Source organism: Chaetodon trifascialis, chromosome 14 (genome assembly GCF_039877785.1).
Source record: "Chaetodon trifascialis isolate fChaTrf1 chromosome 14, fChaTrf1.hap1, whole genome shotgun sequence".
Classification (NCBI taxonomy): domain Eukaryota; kingdom Metazoa; phylum Chordata; class Actinopteri; order Chaetodontiformes; family Chaetodontidae; genus Chaetodon; species Chaetodon trifascialis.
In genome coordinates, this window is record NC_092069.1 from 22,677,354 (window position 1) to 22,700,047 (window position 22,694).

The 22,694-nt window shown below is 44.3% G+C and overlaps 1 protein-coding gene across 1 annotated transcript in view; it reads right to left on the bottom strand.

Annotated features, from left to right (window-relative positions):
- Positions 1-783: 783 nt before the first annotated feature.
- pld1a (phospholipase D1a) overlaps positions 784-22,694 on the bottom strand; it is a 31,372-nt gene continuing 9,461 nt past the window's right edge. The window contains exons 2-26 of the mRNA XM_070979149.1: positions 21,053-21,265; positions 19,601-19,770; positions 19,239-19,381; positions 17,922-18,033; positions 17,597-17,662; positions 16,295-16,353; positions 16,102-16,194; positions 15,219-15,371; positions 13,967-14,116; positions 13,233-13,316; positions 10,895-10,976; positions 10,576-10,686; positions 10,284-10,469; positions 8,960-9,173; positions 8,737-8,865; positions 8,388-8,506; positions 8,010-8,123; positions 6,982-7,092; positions 6,699-6,787; positions 6,481-6,594; positions 6,274-6,323; positions 5,904-6,038; positions 5,251-5,404; positions 4,822-4,939; positions 784-4,202 (exon numbers count right to left, since the gene is read on the bottom strand). Of these exons, the coding sequence (XP_070835250.1) occupies positions 3,978-4,202; positions 4,822-4,939; positions 5,251-5,404; positions 5,904-6,038; positions 6,274-6,323; positions 6,481-6,594; positions 6,699-6,787; positions 6,982-7,092; positions 8,010-8,123; positions 8,388-8,506; positions 8,737-8,865; positions 8,960-9,173; positions 10,284-10,469; positions 10,576-10,686; positions 10,895-10,976; positions 13,233-13,316; positions 13,967-14,116; positions 15,219-15,371; positions 16,102-16,194; positions 16,295-16,353; positions 17,597-17,662; positions 17,922-18,033; positions 19,239-19,381; positions 19,601-19,770; positions 21,053-21,233 (3,162 nt within the window). The 5' untranslated portion in view covers positions 21,234-21,265 and the 3' untranslated portion in view covers positions 784-3,977. The remainder of the gene's footprint in view (positions 4,203-4,821; positions 4,940-5,250; positions 5,405-5,903; positions 6,039-6,273; positions 6,324-6,480; positions 6,595-6,698; positions 6,788-6,981; positions 7,093-8,009; positions 8,124-8,387; positions 8,507-8,736; positions 8,866-8,959; positions 9,174-10,283; positions 10,470-10,575; positions 10,687-10,894; positions 10,977-13,232; positions 13,317-13,966; positions 14,117-15,218; positions 15,372-16,101; positions 16,195-16,294; positions 16,354-17,596; positions 17,663-17,921; positions 18,034-19,238; positions 19,382-19,600; positions 19,771-21,052; positions 21,266-22,694) is intronic.

A 22,694-nucleotide genomic window follows, 5' to 3' on the forward strand; every position in this document is an offset into this window, starting at 1 on the left:
AAAATAATATTCCCATTACGGTGGAGGAAATGACAGTCAATGAGAGAGGAGATAATGAGTGAACTCTGCCAATGATAAAATGAACATTAGGAGACAATAAATCAGCCCAAATGCAAGAAATGAGAGACGGGATTTGTGAAGATGTTAGAGAGCGAGTTACCTGATGCACATGAGCGCATGTCCACGCAGTCCTGCAGGTGTTGAATTTTTGTTCCAATCATCTTTAAACATTGCTGATTTGACACCTGACCGGTGACAATGGTGCGGCTGGTGCTGAAAAAGCGTCGGCAGTGGCTTTGCACAAAAGGCCTTTTCTCTTTCAGACTTTTTCTCGTACCCTAACGTGAAGAGGAGAATTCTAAGGAATCAGATCAGATCGTGTTGTTTAATCATGGCCTCATGTTTGTCTTGCATAATCTGTGCTTAATCTTTCCAGGGAAGGTGAGAGGGCTTCTCTCAGGTGTCAGTGTTTTTCCACAGAATTCAACTTTCCTTTTCTCTGTTTTGTTCCTTGTGGTTTTCCAAAGAACTTCCCTACAATTGCGTTGATTGGACAGACAAGCGTTAACAGCAGAAGTACCACATTTCACACGACCGACATGTCAGTCTTTTGATTTACAATACAAGAAAAGCAAGCTCGACAAGCGGCAACTTTCCTTGTGTTATACAACATTGGCACTGACAGTGGATTTCATGAATCAACAGCTTCATTTTTCATTTTTTCAAAATCTCAAATCTATGAGCTGCTGCGTGCGTTCACCTCCGACATTACTTACAAGAGATAAAAAAAATCCCAAGATATTTTTATTTGTTAGCAATTTAAATTATGAGTTACACTTTGTTAAATGAACAGACATAAATTAGAAACACTTTCAACTGTAAAAAGAGGATATTTTACATGAGCAGAGTGGAAGCAAGAGCAGCTGAACTGAGGCCAAAGGCTGCAGAGAGCTGACGGAGAAAACGGCTGCGTGATGGCTGTGACAAAGCAACAGAGGTTCAGTTTCAAATCCACGAACCATCCACACAACCATGCGGCACATTTAAAAAAAAAAAGAATGTTAAATGATTCATAATTCATAAATAATGCAATGACAAATACAGCAAGGGTAAACAATACAGACCATATTGTCAAAATCATGAAAGAGCGAAAATCAAAATGGTTTGAGTCTTTGCAGAAACAAAGAGCATAAAGTTTCCAAACGTTAGCGCTTCAGTTGAGGTTCAACTCCCTGGTCCCATTTAAAGATGAATATTTCATCATCAGATCTCACACAATGTCTGCTTCTGTTAGATAAATGCCACTGATTCCTATGTCAGGTGCGTCACAGACACTAAAACAGTAAGGGCTCTGCCAGATGAAACAACTGAGAAACAATGGAGAGTAGAGTCTAAAGGAGTGGTTCTTTAGCTTCACATTTAGAGGAGGTTGGTGTTCAAACGAGATACTGTGAAAACTGTGAAAAATTAAAAGAAATCAGAAAACATAAAGTCCGTACATTCACACATTCTGCCTCGAAACCCTGTAAAAGCTCTGTTTCTTCTTGACAGATGTAGGTTGTGTTACTTTACAAAAAGAGAATTTTCTATTTGCTCCAGCAAGAAATCACTGGAACAGACAGGAAATGTAAGAAGCAATTTCAGTGTGTTTGCTTCATATGAAGGCTTTGGCCTGCTGGGTAACTGCGCACAATGAGAAGCTAGAAGACCTGGAGAGGAGAGGAGGGTTAAAGACGACGTCCCATCCTCATTATCATCAACGAAGTGACAGTTAATGAAATATTCTGACTCTCCCAGTGCTGAGAAGAACTTCAGGAGCCACTTCGCTTAAGCAAAAAGTCCCATTTTGTGGGTGAAGATCCTACATTTACAATACTGCACCTCAACGGAGTCGTTCTTTAGGATTCAGGAGTCCTGTGTGAGGTTTGAAAGAGATGCCTCCACACAGGACTCCTGTTTAATCATTAAAACTGTCACACAGACAGAGTCAGACTGGAAAGCCCCTTCAGAGCCACACGACGTATCATACGGCTGAAGAGTAAACTGAACTTCATGTGTAAAAATCAAATTACAGAATAATATTCCCATTGTGGTCGAGGCAGCTGATAAGAGAGGAAATAACGACTGATTCTGCCAATGATAAAAAGCACTTCAGGAGCCACGAAATCAGCCTAAACGCACGTCATGCAGAGAGAGACCAGGTTTGTCATGTCATGAAGAGGGAGTGGAGTTACCTGCAGGATGCACAGGTACGCATGTCCACACAACCCCGCAGGTACTGAAACTCCTCTGCTCCAATCAAATGTACAGTGCTGAGTATGATTTGGCACCTGACCAGAGGAAATGATGCAGCACATTGGAAAACTGCTTGCCAAAGACACGTCAACAGGCAAAGACACAACGAGGGAAGCCCAACGTGCCCAACGGAATTCGAAGGAACCACATCTTATTGACAGGTGCTCATTAATTATGGCCTCCTACTCTATACTTAATCAGGTGTTAACATTTTCCCACAGAATTCATCCGCTGACTTTCCTTTCCTTTTCTCGTGGAAGGAAGCCTTTGTTGTGCTCCGTGCAGGTTTACAAAGAATTTCCCTTGAGTTTACAACAGCAGTTATACAACATCTGCAGACACTGAAAGTGATGAGCGCTGACAATTCTAAGGAAGCAGGTCCATTGACCACAGTGTGCGACACCAAATCCCTACTGGCAGGAAAGAGGGCTCTTCGTCTGTCATGTGTGTTTTAAGGATTTCACTTGTTCTGTTACCTTGCTTATCTTGCACACATAAGAATGAATAGTACAACTGCCATGCTCCACATGAATGACATATGTCAGTCTTGTCATTTAAAACACCAGCAAAAAGACTAAAGATCACCTGCTAGCTGTACACTAACTGCATTTGTAAGACGCTAGCACCATCTATTGAGCGGAGAGGAAATGACACCTTTGAATTTGTGGGCCGATTGTCTCATCCACACTCTGAAGTTTGCCGTCTGGCACGATCATTTTCCTCCGTAGCCTTTGATCATTCGCCCTCGGCCATAATAAGTCTCGACTCATCCTTCTGGAGACAGTGTGATAAAACTGAGTTGGGTTAGCTTTTGCACCTGGGTCGGCTCAACACTCTGATCTCAGCATTAAAGCGTCTCTGAGCGTCCCTCGTGTCTCTGAGGGGTGTTCCAGAGATGTGATTGGTACATGCATTACAGTAATCATGTTAAGAAGATCTGAGCACAGTTAGTAAATCATGCACCGCTGTTAAATCAGTAAAATTGTCTCTGTGCGTGTGCTGCAGCACATTTCGGATTTGTTTTACATAAACGATCCTCAAGGTGTATCTGATATAGCTAGCTTTTAAACGCAGGCTCAACAGCACAGTGCGAGCTCATAAACAGCACACGTAGCACGAATGCACCTCACAAGTATACATCACAAACTCTGTAGAGCGCATGCATCATCGTCCCTGTGTTTCAATTGAGCTAAGAGCCGAGTATTTGTTAGTTTCATTGTCAAAACCTTTACTCCCGCCTCACCCTGGTCCCTTCCTCGCCGTCTTGTGAGCTTTTCCAGCAGTCCAAAGGTCGAAGTGCCTGGAGCTGAGTTTTATTCCCAAAGCCCCAAGTCCACGTGCCTGTTTTTCATCTCCACAGCTTGAATGCAGTCACAAAGCAATAAAGAAATGTCCTCAAGTGCGACACCGTCTTGTTCTTCATATATCCCAAAACCTAGCGCTTACCCTGTAAGCTGTAACTACTGTTTAGGATTTTCAGCAGAAACAGATTTGAGAGAATAATCAATGCCCAGCAGTCATTTCAATCCAGAGGAGATGCAGGAAACAGACCCTCATTTCTGGATCGAAGGCGATCTCTTGCAAATCCAATATTACACATATGATGACAACCACAATGCAGATCCTTCGCCCAGGATGCTGAAGAAATGGTTCAACTCAAATGTGTAAGCGCGGCACGTCCTTTACGTCCAGACCTCAGTTGGGACCATGGCCTCCTTCGATCCAACAGGCGGCATGAGGTTCTGCTCGGACAGGAAGTCTAGAGGAAACTGGACCAGGAAGCCTCGGATTTTGCGCAGCTCCTCCTGAGCGCGGGCCGGGTCGGTCTGGGCCAGCCCTGGTTTGGACTGGTACTGCTCCAGCTCGGACCTGTTCCGCACCAGGGAGGAAGGAAGGCAGCGAAACACCTGCAGCAAAACACAGACACGAAATGCACCAGGTTTAGCTACTCTTGACTGTTAGTGGGACGGCAGTGTTAGTCCACCATGGTTGATATCTAAATATCCCATTGGATGGACATCCCTGATATTTGGGAAAATATTCAAGGTTCTCTGAGGTCCTGCCTACATGGGCAACATCGACCCCTTGGACTGACCCATTTATCAGGCCATGTAGTCCCTACACAGAGATGGCTCTTGCATGTGTTCCAAAGTTGGGTCCCTCCTAACAACAAGTTTAATCCTGCATGAATCCACGTGGGCAATTGACACAGGGCAATTATTAAAACCCCTGGACAACCCACAGCCCATTCACTACCCACATGGGCCCCACAGACGAACACAGATGGGAGATTCAGCTCAAACTTTGAGCTTCAGCTCGACTTGAGCCGACAGTAAGCACAGCTGAGGCTGACGATGTAGGACGGACCAAGTCTGACTGACAATACAAAGTTAAGCTTGAGTCTGAGATGGCCACGCCCAGAATGGCCACGACAAAGAGGACAAATCCCTGTCAAAATGTTTTAACACCATCTGGCACGTGTGCTTCCTCCTCAGCCTGACGACTGAGATTTAATTCCACGCATACCTTCTCATAAATGGTGGCGTTGCGGCCAGCGGTGGTCATCCACACCTCCTTGTAGAAGCGATCGCTGATGGGGTCAGACAGGTCGATGGTGGTGTCAGTGTGTCCTCCGAGGACAGTCCTGCTCAGAGAGAGGCCGAAAGAGACGAGAAACAAGGAGTACAGTCGGTTAAAAATGAAGCCTTTTCGCTCTTTTTGTTGTAAATGTTTCTGTCAGATGGCACCACCTCTCCAGAACGTCCACAGTGCTTATATTTAGGACTTTTAAAACTGCGGGAATAATGGTGACAGATCTATTCAAGCTGTTAGCTTAAAGCAAAACTTTGAAGAGCTGCATAATGTTTCCACTGGATTAAATCAGGCTTCTTCCTCTTTCTGACACACACACACACACACACACACACACACACACACACACACACACACACACACCTGAAGCACTCGAGGCGAAGCTGAAGTGCGTAGGCTCCAGCTTCATACTCCCGTCCGTCCATCACCGAAGGGACGCTTTCCGAGTCCTCGACAATCACCGCCACCTCGCTGTCGCGTTTACCCAGCATGCTTCTGTCGTTGATGTTAGCAGAGCCTGAAACAAACGAATCGGGATGGAAACTGAACCTTTGCGTGAACTCTTTCAACATATTAAATAGAAGTATAGTAATGGGTCCCACTGCAGACTAAATGACAGATAACAGATCTTATGCATTTATTTGACTTAGCTTATTATCATGAATACAAATGAATAAAAAATTGATGTTGCTGTGATGAAGGGGAGCGTTCAGGAACAATTTTCAGCCTTTTGATTTGTTCCTCCTTTGCTAAGTCAGAGGGTGAGCTGCACCTTGTGAGCCAGCAGAGGGCGCTGCAGAGCTACGCTGCAGCTGTCTCCACAAAATTTAAACAGCGTTTGTATGCACGTTTTTTAGCTGCACACATGGTACAGAAAGAGAAAATAAAGCCAGATTTTCAGTTTTATCACATTTCCACGGTGTCAAGGCAGAGTGGCCTCGAATAGTAGCTGGCGAAAAACGACATGAGAGAAATTAAAAGAGACAGAAGGTGATGGAAGCAGATGAGAGACTAACCGATGATGACTGTGTTGTCGTCAGCGATGAGCATCTTGCTGTGGACGTAGATGAGCTCTGTGATCACACGTCCCTCCAGCTCGGCGTGAGTCCGAAGACCAGCAAAGGAGATGTAGTTCATCCACTGGTCATCCACTGGGAGAGGAAAGGAAAGGAAAGGAAAGGAAAGGAAAGGAAAGGAAAGGAAAGGAAAGGAAAGGAAAGGAAAGGAAAGGAAAGGAAAGGAAAGGAAAGGAAAGGAAAGGAAAAACACAAAGTTTTGAGTACATTATTAAGATTATATTTGAATAGGGGATGATTAGCACTTTTCCAACTCTCACCTTAATATCAGGTGTCAGATATTTAATGTTGAGTTGATTCTTGTACTTACTCTCCTTTTTCAGCTGGGAGATGATGGAGTGTTCTCCTCTGATCATGGTCCTGAGGAGGCAGGAGATCCAAACTCATCAAAAAGTACATGAATATTGAATCAGCTTGAAATAAAGACAATACAGTTGACTTGTAATGGCTCTCGTTTCCCCTCGCTGTTCCTCTTTCGGTGTTAACCTGGGCCTCGTCACAGTGTCGTGTGGTTCACCTGTAGTTGAAGTGCATGACAGCCTGGATGGCGTTCCCTCCCCCGGTGGTGATGTCCCCCTCAAAACCAGGAAGCAGCGGGGTGACCACATACACGCGGTACTTCTTACCCTCCCTGTGAGCAGTTACACAGCTTATCAGTGACACAGACACAGATCTTCCTTCCTATAATCGGAGGAACCACTTCAATAAAAGCACGGCTCAAATAAAGGGAAGTACTTGTGTGCTCTGATGATCCTCTCGATGATGGCGTCTCCGATCTTGTTGTACACCGTCTTGTTGTCGGCGCAGCTGATGAAGAACTGGTTCTGAGGCACGAGCCAGAAAACAGACAGAGCGAAGAAGCGTTTCACTCCACAGCCACGACAAACACCGGCAAAATGACTGCTATCAGAGCGAACCTCAGTGGAGCGACTTCATCACAGACTTTATAAACAAACTCTCGGAACAACCTCAGTTCACAGCCTTTTATTTTCACGTCCTGGCCTCGCTGCCGACGTACCTCGATGTAGATGTAGTGTTTGCTCTTGGCGATGACCTGGATGTAGGCATTATGGATGGACTCCTCATGGTACTTTATGCCCGCCGACCAATCTGCTGATGACCGCAACACCTTGTGCACACAGAGAGGATTATCAAAGAGGGAGTACTAAGACGGGCTGAATCATGACAGCTGAATCCATGTGAATGTGCATGACATGACACATGCTTAAATGAAAACACTAAAAAGACAATATATTGAATGTTTCATCTCATCAGCTTCATTCATTTTTGTAAATATCTGCTTATTCTGAATTTGCAGCTTTACAGCTTTTTTGAAATCAAGGTTGCAATAAGTGATCATTATAATGCAAAACCAAACACCTGTATGAGTAAAAAAAAGTATTTTTTCATGACTTTTCCCACCTTATAAAGAGCAACTTTGAGTACTTTTGTTTAACAATACTTACTGGAATAATTAAAGGTAAAAATAATGTGGAAATTCAAAGAGAGCCAAAGTTTAAAGACACATTTTCAGACTTGTTGTGTATTATTAGCTGTGGGTGCCACAAATAGTAAAGGACATAGCGTTCACAGAGGTGTCAACTGGAAACCAGGTGACAGACAAATTTATGAAACAGCCCAGAGAAAAAAAGAAAAAAGAACACTTTGTCTTAGAAGAAAACACGACGGGATCTCCACGCGCTTCTTATTTTAGTGAAACACCTCGCTCAAAGGTCGGCTCCTTGCGGCTAAAAACCCTTCAGCGAGTCCAAACCTTTGGAGTTATATAACTTTTAGGCCCGTGGAGACTTTTTTCTCTTTCATCTCTTTCCAGCAGCGTTCACAGACGGGGATTTGGGAGAAAAAGTGCAGAGAAAGTAGGAGTTTATACTGTTCTGTGCTCGCTCTGTGGTTCTTTTCACGGTTGGTGGACGGTTGGTTCTCATTTTGTGTAATTAGCAAGAAAGAAAACACATTTTCCCACAATTCATGTTGTTTTATGAGTGCAGTTAAGTCAAAACGCTGCTCTGTATTCAGTTCTCTTACCTGCACTTTGGCATTGATGCAGCCAGGGACCTGGTATCTGAGCTCATTGGCGCTGGAGTGAGACTTGGGCAGCAGGAATGGATAAGACAGGGAGCGATACTTTGGCTTCATGATCTGAAGGGGAGACAGGAGGAGAGCAGGCAGAGGGAGGGTAAATAAGAAGTGAGAGGAGGAATGGAAAAGGGCAAGAGAGGAGACAGAGAGGGAAAAGCTGATGCCATGGAGAGCGTGAGTGTGAGGATTAAGGTGGTTTTTCCAGTGTTACAGCCAGACGTTTCAACAGGTTAGTGTTTATTGTCCCGTTTCCATTGTTTTTTTTTTGCAGTAGAAGTCTTAAAGTCAATGTACATAGTGTGTGTTTGTGTGTGTGTACTGTACCTTAGTGAAGTTCCAGCGCTGAATGAAGTGTCTGGCCACATCCCGGGCACCTCTGCCATGAACCGCTGAGGCGATGTCGTGCCAAGGCATTCTGGGATATATGTACCTGTCGATGAAGTCTGCACGGAGTGAAGGCAGGAAGAAGGTGTGACAGGAAGAAGACAGAAGGAGAGGAGGAAGTGGAATAAATGTTTCTCTCTGTGTTTCTTTTTCATTAAACTGGCGTTACAGGAAAAATTAAAATCTTGATATTAAGTGGGGATATAAGGAAAATAATTTTAGACTAAGCAATAGCTTAAGACATAACTAAGAGTGTGTGTGAGCGTGTGCGTGTGTGTGTGTCGTGCACCATCAAAAGGTTTCTCCAGCTGGATCCAGTCCTTGTAGACAAAGTTGCAGTAGTCTTTTCCGTGCCAGAAGCGGGTGTTGCCCTGTAACTCTCCAACACCTGTCTTCAGGCTTCGCACTGAGCCACTTCCTGCACACACACACACACACACACACACACAGAATGAAGACATGCATACCAATGCATATCCCACCATGCTCACACTTTCCTCGCATTAACCCACCTGCGCTGTCGACGCTGCTGACGCTGTCTGCGTGCTGCAGAGTGTGCTTGTGCAGGTGTCGGTACAGACTGAAGCGAGCCCTCCTATTGCGTCCAATCCCCTTCAGCTTGGGCAGGTCCACCGGATCATTGGGCGGCGTCCCCCGTCCATTGCTCTTGGAGACGCCGTCGACGGATGTCACACCCTTCGTGGACGGAGGGTTGGTGGGGCCAGCCTGGGTGCATGAACACAGCAGGGATGCACGCTCAGCTGCTAGTTTGTTAGCTACACCTAGCTTAAGCTAACGCAGTTCAATGCAACACCTTAGAATAAGCCAAATCTTCATAAAAGTGATAACGTTCATTCACCTTGAAGACAGGTTTGGAGGTTGACTGAGGTGCTGTTGAATTGAATTTTATTACTCTGAAAGCTAATTCTGATATTTAGTCTAGCTTTGTTGATATAAATGACACAGAGATTGTCAATACACATTTAACTTATCGGTTATATCCACTTGAAAATTACAGTTTTGACTCACAGCAGCTGATCAACATTTTTTCCATCAATGTTTATCCTCTTGGTAGCAAGAAAATGGTCAGAAAATGCTAATAATAATAATGATGAAGCGCTCATGTGCTTCACAACAGCAAAACAAAATAAAAGCTAAACACACTCTAAAGAGCATAAAAGTGACAATAAAGTATATGGATATATACATACATGTATGGATATATATATAGGAAAACTGTGTCCACAAAGTTTGGTCATTTATCACCTGGGAACTACAAATATGAGCTTTTCTCATGGGAATGCAGCCACTGTTTTGCCTAAAAGGTACGTTTAAATGTGAAGTTTAGGAGTGATTCATCCTTTGTAGAACATCATTGTCCTCAGAAAATTTCATGAGAAGGTTCATGTTATTTTAATATTACAGAACAGGTGGAAATTCAGCAGACAGCGGCTGCAGAGGGTCACTGAACGCCTTTAGGCCTCGCTAACAGGGAAAAATCTTACTCATTATTATCTCTGGAGGTCAGCAGTGCAGCATGTGCTTGTGTAGTTGTGAATGCGTGTGCGCTCGTCCTTCACGTGTGTCATTAAAATGGAGAGGCCGGGTCGAGAGCTGCCGCTGTGAAAGTGTTTGTTCTTCTGATCTAACTCATCCACACTCGCCGTGTCCGCAGGCTGTCACTGAGTCTGTCACTGGCTGAGTTTGAATGAAATCATTTTCTCCGCTCCCCCTCTCCTCCTCATATTTGAACCATTTGTCAACCACATTTATTGCCAATAACTCCAAACTGCCGACAAGCCGTTTTAATGACTTGTGTGTGCGAGCGCGACAGACCTGCTCCAGGGCCACGGAGCGCGTCACGCTGCCGACGTCCGTCAGCCGGTGCTCTCTGTCGTCCCAGCGGCCGTACGCCAGGTCGATCCCGCCCACGAAGGCCACCGATTGGTCGATGACGACGATCTTCTCGTGATGCGCCCACAGGTAGACGGAGGAGGAGACGTGGTCGGGATGACGCATCACCTGAGCCACAACGTGAACAGCAGCACGCATGGATTCAAATACACGGCACAGGCAAAATACAATGTGTGATGTGTTTACAATAGACAGTCTGGTTTGCATATGTCACCTTGATGTTGGGGTGCAGGTGCATGAGAGTCCTCTTGCTGTAGCCCGAGTTGATGCCCAGGGCGAGCTCCACCTCCTTATACAGCATCACAAAGATCCGCACTCCCTGTTGCTGTAGAGAGACAGAGAGGAAAAACTATTTTAAGAACCTGCTCACATATTTCAACACGAAGCAGTACGAATCATTTGTGAGGAAAAGACTCTGATTGTTTTTAATTTAACACTTATTTAATGTGACATCCTATCATTCTTAGAGTTTGCAATTGAATAGTTTGTTTCTTGGGGTCTATGAATTGTCCCATGCTTTAATGCCGACTTACTGCCTTGCGTTTGAGGGTGCAGTCGAGCCTCCACCTGTTTCCCTCCACCACGGGCCTCTTCAGGAAAATCTCTGGACTCAGCCTGATGAAAAAGAGAGACAGATACAGGAAGGAGGAAACTTTCAGGTTTGAAGAGAATCAGAAAAAATCATTTAAAGATGCAGAAGAGTAATGTTTACATTCACTCTTTAAGGCTCCTGACACTGTACATATGATAGACATGACTTATAATAATATACTCTCATGAGTCACTCACATTGGCATCCTGAGTTTACATGTCTGTGATGCCATTGGCTAATATCACATAGGCTGACACCTCATTGGTTAAGACTATAAGCCCGGTGATTACTGCCTTGCAACTGAGGGATTTCAGCCACGTCAGGCTGCTGCACATTTGGCAACCAGGGACCATAAACTATTTCATTTTGTAATTACACTGTCAAGAATATTCTAACTGTGTCTAGAGACAAGTACAGTGTTTATTTCCCCTTGGAAAGGCGACACGAAACACGAATGCAGATCTGAAAGGTCACATTAAGATAAGACTGATCTTTAGATAAAACAGAGCAAAGCAGCTGATTGATCTTTAAACTGCATGGTTGCAATATACCGCTTACAGGTGAAGAGTATAAACGTCATCACATACTTGGATTACATGCCTAAAAAAATGGCAGATATAGACAGACAAGCAGACATGCATGCAACGTGCATGGCGGCACAGCTACACTTCCAAGTCATCAAAGACTTCAGAGGACACAGAGGGCGAGACAAAGAGGGTGTAGCAGAAGTGTGGAGAGACTATATGGAGACTGTGTTTTTCCATCGGTGTATTTCTATTCTGGGTGTGTGGATGAGGCTGTAATTAGAGCCAGTACTATTGTATTGCCTGCATGAGAGCCAGGGCTTGTGGGTAATACATAATGTAATGTGCAACAGCATGCACTACACAAACTGGGTATGAGGGTGTCAAGTTGTCCCCTCATTATTTGGCTGGAGCGTGACGGAGGTCTGAGCGTGTAACAAACTACTGAAATGAGCCTTTGCAGCTATTCTGCAGCACGTTCAGCTGGTGCGTGACTATTTTTACAGCATCACCTCCATCATCGTTGCAGCTTTTAGTGTTCAAACACACTATTACAGGTGCAAAGACAGATGGATATATGATAGCGATGCCTGATATGTGCGTGTGTCACATGATTCGACAACCTTAGCCTGCTCTTTTAAGATTCGTCTTTTGGGACATTTATTCAAGAATCCACAAACACATCCACATCACACACCGTACATCCAGTCATATGAGCACGGAGGTGTACGCTGAGGCTGCACTGGACGTTAAAGCTGTTAAAGCAGTGGGAAAAGAGGACCTTTATCGCAGCTTAAGTCCCAGTCTTGCAGCAAATATATCCATATTGTACAATGGCATCCAAAAATCAAAACAAGACAGTACAATATATATAAAGAAGAAGTGGGAAAAAGAAGGGATGGCAGTGGTCTCGGTGGAGAGTTGGGAAAGAGTATGTCAGCTACAGTGGAGGTCAGCGGGGTCAAACATATGGCGCGAGTTTTGTTGGAAGAACATTGTGAGATTTTTTATCACACCCATTCAGAAAGGACATCAGGGTCATGGTGACTTCTGTTGGAGACCATGTGGCACTAGTGGAGCCAATCACTTCCATATTTTCTGGGACTGCCAGGTTATCAGAGAATTTTGGGAAGAAATCCATAAACATATAACAAATGTAATGGGGAGGAATATTACCTTCAGCTATGAATCTATGTATCTGGGAGACAATGACTTTCACAATTGGATCAAGAATGATAAAAAATTGCTTTGTGTACTATTGGCAGCCAGTAAAAACTATTAGAAGAAAATGGCTTAAGGTAGAACCACCCACCACCGAGGAATGGATGGATATAGTACATAAAACTTACATTATGGAAAAACTTTCTCCCTAAGAGTACAAAGAGAAAAGAGAAAATTGGATTTGAGTACACAAAACCTGTTTGTATAAATTTTTTTTGTGGGTACCACTTGAATAAGATTTCTACTTAAGATGTTTTGGTTTTTATTTGTTTTCACTGTGTGTGAAAGTGAGAGGCCTCAGGTAGTGAGCTCCCCTGGTTCTGTTCACTACAGTACTTGAATGACTCAAAAATATCTTGGAAGAGCAGTGTGGAAAAGACACCTGGACTTTCTGGAATTGTCCTCGTCCAATTATCAAGGGGAATGGGGCGGACAATGCAAAGGAAAAGATACTTTAGGGGTGCAGGGACAGGACAGATGAAGCCCACTGAGCTGTTTATTCCCGGGTTTGTGCACCTTTACTCTGAAACTCACCACCAGTCTGTGATGAAGATTTCCTCTTTAGCCTCCTCCAAAGCATCAGCCACGTCCTCCATGTAAGTCTTTCCGTTCACATACCTGCAGGGGAAGAAGGACAGTGTTGTGAGAGCGGACGTCGCTGTCACGTGTGCTTGTGTTGACACACGTTTCACTTTTTGGAGCTCGCCTTAAAACTGCCACAAAACCACAGCCGGGTCGGCAGCAGAGTGGAAGTAAGAAAGAGCTTCCCAAACTTTCCCAGCACCGGGCTGCACCCTGTTTTTCAAACAATGTCTTTCCATTAGCTCACACCAGCACAGCACGCCTTCCCCTCAGGCTCCACGCTGAGCGCAGAAACGACACGATCACATTATCACATCAGTGATTCAATATCGCAGAATCTGCCAGCTGAGGGGGAGCGAGTGCAAAAAAAAAAAGAAAACAGACCTGAAAGAGAGAGCTGACTGCTCAGTCCTCTCAGGCATTTCCATAGTTACCAGCGGAGGCTAACAGGAAGGCAGAGGAAAGGAGGAGATGCTGAAAATGTGTGAGTTTTATTTATTTTACTCTTGAAGTTTTCTTGAACGGAGCTGTAAACGTGACACACAACAGAGGAACAAACAAACATGGCAGTTTGAAACTAATGCAAAACTTTGTTCCCCTAATAACCCGCCTTTGTATTTTTATTACTCTGCCTGTCTGCGACTGCCAGCATCAGCTCCGCTAATGGCCTCTCCCAGTGCTCTTACCACTTGGCAGGGATGTTTTCCTGCTCCTGGGCGAACGACCCGAAGCGGTGATCTCGGAGGAAAGCCTTCCCGTGGCTCCTCACGAAGCTCTCGATGCTTTGACCCCACCAGCGAGCGTGTCTGTAGCTGCTGCACTTGAACACCAGCGTCCTGATATGAATAAAACACATATATGCACAATAAACACATATATTTAGATTTTACTGGCTAATGAGGCAATGCTGTGATTTTTAGCTTAACGCGCCGCTGGTCAGTTTATAAAAGCAGGCTTTGTGTTTTTTATTTTATGGGATGGCAGAGCCCCATAATGATTCCTAAAATAAAATAAGGCCTGGACTACGAGAGCTGTAATGAAAAGGTGCTAAAGGAAACAATCCGCCCTGTGACAGCAGACCGTTAACAAGAGCTTTAAGCAACGAAGCTGACCGCAGTGAAGTTAGTTTTAAATCCTAATAATTATTTAAGATAAGATAAGATAAGATAAGATAAGATAAGATAAGATATACCTTTATTAGTTCCACAGTGGGGGAATTTCAGGTATTACAGCAGCAAAAGTGGATAGCAAACATAGAGGGCATCAGTAAAAGGACATTAAATATCAAACCAAACAATATAAACAAGGAGTAATGAAATTTGAGCAAACAATACAACAATACGATATTGCACATTGATATGAATATGAATAATCAGTACTGACATTGCACATTGAATGATAGCACTCCTGACTGGAGTATTGGATATGGTATAATTTGGAGATTTAAAATGTAAAAACAAGAGGTGTATCTCATGCAGCCAGTGGAGTACTATCATCCCATCATTACTCCGCTGGCTGCATGAGATGCACCTCTTGTTTTTACATTTTAAATCTCCAAATAATTATTAGGAGCGAATGTCTGTCGAATATCCAACTTAAAACTAACTTCACTGCGGTATGAATTTGTGAGTTTTGAGCCCACTGATGATCATTCATTCCTTTTTTTGGGAGCAAAGGTTGACATTTTCAGAGCGAGTTGGACAACAAAAATGCTTTACGCCACCTGAGATGAAAGAACCAGCAGACCTGAATGAAATGCGATACGTTTAAGCAAAGGGAGGGAGTTTTTCTCCATGTCTGCTATTGATCTCGTGTGTTCCACCTCCAGATAAAACCCACAAATGGATGCAACAGGTCCATGCCTGCCGTCTGGGGGATGAAAGCTGAACTGAAAGTCGATTTCTTTTACAAATCATCACACACACGCAGAAATATAACCTGGAGAGGCTGTCGATGCGGACTCCGTGTTTGGTCTCTGTGTCTTTGGAGTCCATCTTGATGCTGAACTCTTTGTCCAACAGCAGGACGAAGGAGATGGCCCCTGAGTCTGGCTTCATGTACAGCAGGCACGAGTCCTTCACCACCAGCCAGCTACAGGACACACACACAATCCTCATCATCATCACCATCATCATCATTAGGATTCATGAAGTGTCTGTCAGTGTGAAGCTCCCGCTGACTGCAGGGGACCGCTGTCTTATATTTCTTGTTTTAAAGAAAGGATGTAGGAAGAATATCGACATGTGGATGTAGGTGGACGGGCCGAGGGTTTCAAACGTGTGGGCTTCTTTTTTGTCTTGTCTTTAGAAAATAATAAATAAAAAAACCTGCTCACATAATAATTTGGCTGTGACAGAGAGAGAGGGAAACAAACAGACAAACAGATGAAGAGAGAGGCGAGCGTGCGCCAGTGCAGCTGGTTTGAAGATGCTGCTGAGATTCTGATAGCCAAAACCGGCGCTTATTACGGCGTGATCAGCGTTGTGTTGTTACATATGCAACGAGCGGCCGTTGTGTTTGAACACCCACAGTCAGACAGCTTCCTGCCAGAAATCTGCACGATTTCAGCAGCCATCACACCTACAATTCAGACAAGTTCGCCAGTTTCAAAGAAAATGCTAATCCTTCTGTCTAATCCGACTTTTATTATCATACGACGCCAAAAACTCAAAACGGCAGGAGAGCTGCGAGTATAATGAGGATAAATTTAAACTTTAAACCTTGTTCAACCGTCAGCATGTGAGAGACACAAGCAGAAAAAGACTGAAAGGCAAAGGTGAAGAAAGACACACAATGCACAAGGACAGATGTAACCACACACCGTTTGGACCAGCGGTAGCAGGCCTGGCTGTGACCACAGCAGTTCATGCCAGGGATACGATGCCCGCCCGAGCGCTTATAGATCATCCCTTCCCTGGGAGAGACAGAAAACAGTTACAAATCTTCTGCACTGGGATGCATAGAGGGCATAAAACAAAACAGGAGATGAGTGATGGGAAGCAGAAAACACTCACAGTCCTTTGGGCCCCAAGTCATGAATGAATGACATCTGGCTGACGTCAATGAACTCCATCTGAGAATAGACAGGAAGAGGCAGCACAGTGACTCTTGTACAGGCAGGCCAACAAAACCTGATACATACTGTGCTGTTCACATGTGACTGTGAGCAGGCAGCTATTAGATCCACGCACACCGCACCGTCCACCTGTGACTCATCTTCAATTACCTCAGCGTGTGTTGTCACCTCCGATGTGATCTTTTAATGCGTTAGAATGATGCACGGCAGCACACAGCTTGCACAATGCTACGGCTAATCATAGCATTGTCTGTGTTAAAGCTCCATAAATATCTAATGTGTTGCCAAGTTAATATAAGTACAGTAAATCAACACTGCTTTATTGATATGACCGTCTTGTGTTTCAGCTTAAATGAGTGGAAATGTGTCAACACGAAACACACAGTGCTTTGGGTAAACACACTGATCATCTGTGTCAACACTCAACGTTCCCTCATAAGGGCAGAGAGCAGTGAAATGCTGAAAAACACCCTTAATTATATTTACCTCCACAGTGCAGCGCAGGTATCTGCAGCAGCACATGACCAGTGCTGGAATGCATTTCTAATTTTGAGGTAATTGTATTTATTATTTTCAGATTTTACATAAAATGTTGCTCAAGGTGAATCCAGCCTTATTGGCTCGAGTAAGTCGTGGCTCGTTGTCACGTATCGCACGTCTCCAACAGAGAGACACTTTTCCTTTAACCTTTTCGGATGTTTATCGTTTAAACGACTGTAGAATTGAACCAATATTACACAAAAACGCCACAGGAAATTCAGGAAAATGAACCGAAATTTTATTTTTTCCTCTTTCCCATCAATCATCCCATGACCCTTCACATTTCTCTGGTGACGCTCTGGAGGGCTCCGGACCCATACGTTGGCAAACGCTGCCAAAGTGCATATAAAGTAGTTAAAAGCAGCTCCACCTGGAGCAGCCGCAGCAGTAAAATGCTGCTTACACAAAGACCGCTTTAACATTCATACTTGACTATAAATACATTTACTGATGCTTCTGGACTTTAAGTAGGATTTTAAATACTGGACTTTTATTAGTAATTGAGTATGTTTGCATTATTGTGTTAGTGCTTAAGGATGTGAATACTCCCTCCATCGCTGCACATGACACCTGTGGCTCATATCTGGAGATATTGATGATACACATAATTAGCACAAACGTGACTGCATAGATTGGCGGGCGGTCATCACGAGGCAAAGTTAAAGTGACACAGCTCGCAGCGCTTAGTACGATTACTCACAGTATGGTGATATTTGCGGTACATGGCCATCCTCAGCAGCTTGTTCAAATAGTCTTCTAATTGTCTCTGTAAAAACACACACACTGTATTTTGGCCACTGTGAGTATTTTAATGACAAACTCCATGCATTTCAACACATATGACATGCGCACACACATGCACACACACGCACTGGCAGTCGGAGAGGGTTTCAGAGGATACTGGCAAGGAGTTAAATGCCATGGCAACAAGCGAGTGCCAGGAGAGCTCCTTAAAATAAAGTGAAGTTACGACAACAGTACATTTTCCAAGCAGGAGAAGGGGCGAAAAAGCTGCCGAGGCGTACCCTCCTGCTGGACACCTGCTCGTCTCGCACCAGCTCGTCCCCCCCTCCCCGTGGCAGGGAGGGCATCTCCCTCACCTCGCTCTTCCTCACCGTCCTCCTCCTCACCGTGTGGCTGAGACAGGAAATCAAGAAAACAGTGAATTAAAATGCGATCGAAGCGAGCGCTTGACAAACAACATTTGGGAAATTGCTGTTTCTGTTCAACCGCTGCCCGAAAGCTAAAAGCGCTGAAATGAAAACGCATCATTTCCTGTGTGCTTTCCTGCCAGCGGGTGTTTGGACAAGCAAATCTAAAATCCTTCATAAAGTGACAGGTTGCAGAATCACTTATTTTACTGAAAACATGGGGACTTATTATTTTAGAGGCAAAATAACACCAACAGGCCGAGAGAAAGAGGGAGAGGAGGGGAGGGGGGGAAGTAAATCCTCTTAAAGTCCAAGGGTAGCATTCCTTTGTTTTCAAAGTGTGTGCACATCAGCAGTGAGAAATAAGGAGGCAGAGAGAGGGAGGGAGCAAGACGGAATAATAATGAAAAAGGAGAAAACAGGGAGTTCAAATGTCAGAGTACCACCGCGCCGTAGAGAGTATTACACAATAATTCAAAGATTACTGAAGCAGCAGATTAAAACACTGAAACCTGTAGTTTGACATTGATACCACTTATTTAATTGTCTGTAAGAAGCCAGAGCCAGGAGGCGATTAGCTTAGCTTAGCACAAAGACCAGCAGCTGGTCTGGCTCTGTTCAAAGATTTTTTAAAAATCCACCCGCCACCACCTCCAAGTTGTACCAATTAACATGCTGCCACACACAAATAGAAACGTAAAAATGATAAGTGGCGGGTTTAAGGCCGAATTAGACATCCTGGAGGCAACTTTTGATGCATTCAAGCACTGTTGGCACAGCAGGAATCCATGTGCACGTATAATGGGGAAACGCATTATTCCACGATGCTGCTCCTAGCCTAGACATGTATTCATCATTTAAATAGCTAAACGAGCTACTTTAGTTAGTTTGAAGCAGATACAAACAAACTTTAATTACAGTCATTGAGAAATACTTTCACCATAAAGTTCCTTGTAAATCAGACCCGGGCCGAGTCAGGTAAGGTGTGCCTTTATGCTAAGCTAAGCTAACTGTCCTCTGGCTCTAGCTGTTGTTTAGTGTGTAGAGAGCAGTCTAGAGCTAATGTTGATATTCAGGTAATTTTCCAGGAGCAGAATGCAGCATAAGCGTTGTGTCCATTAGTGTCTGCACATTTGCATTTGTGTGTGGGAGGGTAAGTGTGTGTGTGCGTGCGTGTGTGTGCGCACCAACCTGCGTGACGGCAGCGGTATCCTCATGAAAGTCTTGTACGTCTTCAGCTCTCTGTGAAGCTCCATGAAATGTTTCTCCTTCCTCTTAACCACCCAGGTGAACTCGCCGTGCTTCAGCTCGATCCTAAACACTGCTGGCAGAGACTGCACACACACGCACACACAAAAACACACACAACACATTAGGGGAAGGGTAGCAGTTAGTGATTTTAGTTGAGTTAGAAATGGTTATTTTAGAAGCAAAAATTGGGACCTGATGGGAAAAAAAGCAAAGGTAAGGAGTGCAAGGAAAGAACATAAAATGTCTGTCTTTGCAAAAATCCGGCCATAAATACTGTTTGTGTGTGTGTGCGTGCGCAGTACCTTGTTGACGCTCCTGTGGTGCGACAGGTTGAAGCGGTCCTGCGCGGTGGTGAACCTCTCCACCTCCAGGATCCGGGCACTGATGGACACAGTGGGCAGGTAGACCTTAGCGTTGGCCTCCTTGAAGCCCACTGTGGCATAGACGGCTGAGAACGGGATCCGACAGTCCCCTGACAGAAGAGAGGTGGGCGGTTAGCATGGGGGCTAACCCATTCTATGAAAACCACATCCATGGTGCATTATGGGAGCATTCACTGGACTCATAAACACACATGATCCTTTCTGATGCAGCATATCAACAGTCATGAAACATCATACATGTGAATTAAAACTTCAAGAGTCTTACGGATGCTCTTAACTAGTTGAACTACAGGTTGACTGATGGGCTTTTAGTACAGTTCATATTATGACTACCTGCACTCAAACGCACCTCATCAGTCACCAGTAGCAAGCACTTGTTACGCTAATCGTCCATGCAGTATCATAAGTGATCACTGCGTGCGTTAAGTGAAGTGAAGCAGATGTTGGTGCCTGGTAAGCAAGGTGCAATGCATTTTCCTGCATTTTAAAGAATCCATGCTGCTTCACAAGTGATTATTATGTATGTATAATCTGTCTGAATGAAGAATGGAACCTTAAGCTATAAAACTCATATGATAAATGTGTTGCGTCAAGCTTTAATATCACTATGAATGAGCTGGTATGCCGCCACTGTAACAGTTGCAGCCATTACAACCTCCCTTTGCATACACACACACTTATACACACACAATGTAATTCTCTACATTTCATAAGACTCTTGCATAAGATAATTCATTATAAGTCACATTTTATGACTGTCGATCTCGTGCATCAGACAGCATCATGTGTGTTACGGATGCATGATCATTCACTCTGAATGCCCCCATAATGCACCATAGCAGCAGTCTTCATAGAAAGTGTGATGTTTCTGCTTGTGCATGTAGGAGTTGCTCAGGCTGCTTGGGAGCGAGTAGGCTGCATCGCTGGAAAAGTCGGCCTTTGTTCAGGACTTTCATGTCTGCCTAGTTCGCGGCGTTAGGTCGAAATGTTTCAGTTTATTCTCCAGTAAAGTTTGTGAGATCTAGGAAAGATTCACCGTCATGCTCTCGCACTGTTAGATTGATTGAGCCCACTTAGCCGAGCTTCAGTTTTCTCTACATGATCCTGGGTACAAGCCTAAGAGGACAGAGGACACACTCATTGCTTTGGGCTTCTGTGGTTGAGTTTCCTGGAAGTTTAATCTCTTATCACCAGAGAAACTGGCTGCTTTGTTCGTTTATAATTGGCGGTTTTGCCAAGCTCTTACTGTCTTACTGTGTTTCCAGATCACACCTACAGCATGTGTTTGTGTGACTCAGGGTTATCTGCTTTGTTTGCTGTTAGATTTTCTTTTACATCTTGTTTTTGGGAGAAACGCGGGTGAAATCACACCTAAGCTTCCATCGTAGTCCGTCTCCTCCGCATCGCCTATGTCCAGCTCTCTGGTATCCAGGCTCTCCACGAGGTCGGCCATATTGATACCGTCAAGTTCGTCCGGGTTCGCTGTGACGTCAGAAACTTCAGATGTCACCAGGTTGAGACTACTGGTCGTGGGCGGAGCATTACCCAGCATGCTTAGCAGTTAGCCCCCAGAGCAGGGCGAGCCTAGAGGAGAGGAGGCACGATCATTTCCAAAAAATAAAACACTGTATATGCTGGAAAAATGAGTGTTTGAGTGTGTGTTTGCATGTCTTTGTTGAGTGGACACACTCCCACAGACAGGGCCTGCCATTTGACCTTTAACCCTCCAGTGATCATATACAGATCATGACCGGTTACACAAGACCCCGATGTTCTATTATAAGAGTCCCTGAAGGCCCCACGAGCATGCAGCCTCATTAACAAACGCACTCTAAAACAAACTGCAGCCACAGCTGGAACAGCTTTCTAGGTCACATGAGGTCACCACTCACGACACAGCAGCACTCAAAGCCCATCATTTTATTCCCTCATTTGGTGCTTTGACGATGGTGCTGGAGGAGAGCTTGGGCAAACATATCGGTCCAGAACCTCCCATAGGTGTTCAGCTCGGCTGAGATCTGTTTGCAGCGTAGCCATCCCATCATTTTCATGCTCGTAAAACTAAAACATATCCTGTCTGAAGCACTTGCATTTGTCATCTTCTCTTTGTTTTATTAGTAATCGCCTCCAGAGCCGTTCATTTCGCGATTTTTCTCAGGCAATATTTGCATTTTTTGACGCACAGTATGAGGAACGTCTGTACATTTTGTTCTCTGATACCACCTCAGGCCTGCGTGCACAGGTTAAAATGCTGTTTGTCATGAGAATTGCCGCAACCGAACGATTTTCTCTTGCAGCCATGCTTGCAGTCGGACGGCTTTTAAACCCTTAAACCTAAAACAGAGGGGGGCGTCATTCACTTTAGTTTTTTTTAGCAGCGATTATGACTGCATCAAAACCAGTAGGTTAGTGATTCACTGCACGTCTTTGTGCTACCTCAGCAGAGGTAGCCTGCACACACCCGTCCTCCCCAACCCCACCCAACCTCCCACCGCAGCACCTGAACTCCCATTTCTTTGGGAGTTATTGCGGCATAAAACGTGTCACCACTTCTGTGACTTCAGACGTTCCTGCAATAAAGCCAGTTAATGAATGGCTGAATTTAGCTGTTTGTACTGACACATGTAATGATCTCACTCACATAATCACACATGGTATCACGAGTTTAATGACTTATCATACACTCATACGGTGCAGATGAACATTTGTGTCACAGAAGATACTGACTGAAAATGATCAACTTAAGATCTGACGTATTAGACAACAGACAAAAAGTTTTTCTCTGAATCATTTTAAAAACACGACGCAAAATACAATTTAAAACGAGTAAATTTCCCATCAAAATCAGATCACATGATTACAGAATGAAAAGTTAAAAGTATTCTTGGCATTTAGCTCAAAAATTACGACGTGGCCATAAAAACTAACATTAGACTGATTTTGGTGCTAATATCCATCATTAATTTTACATTTCCAATAAATATCTTGCATCTCCTCCTTCATCCCACTGTTG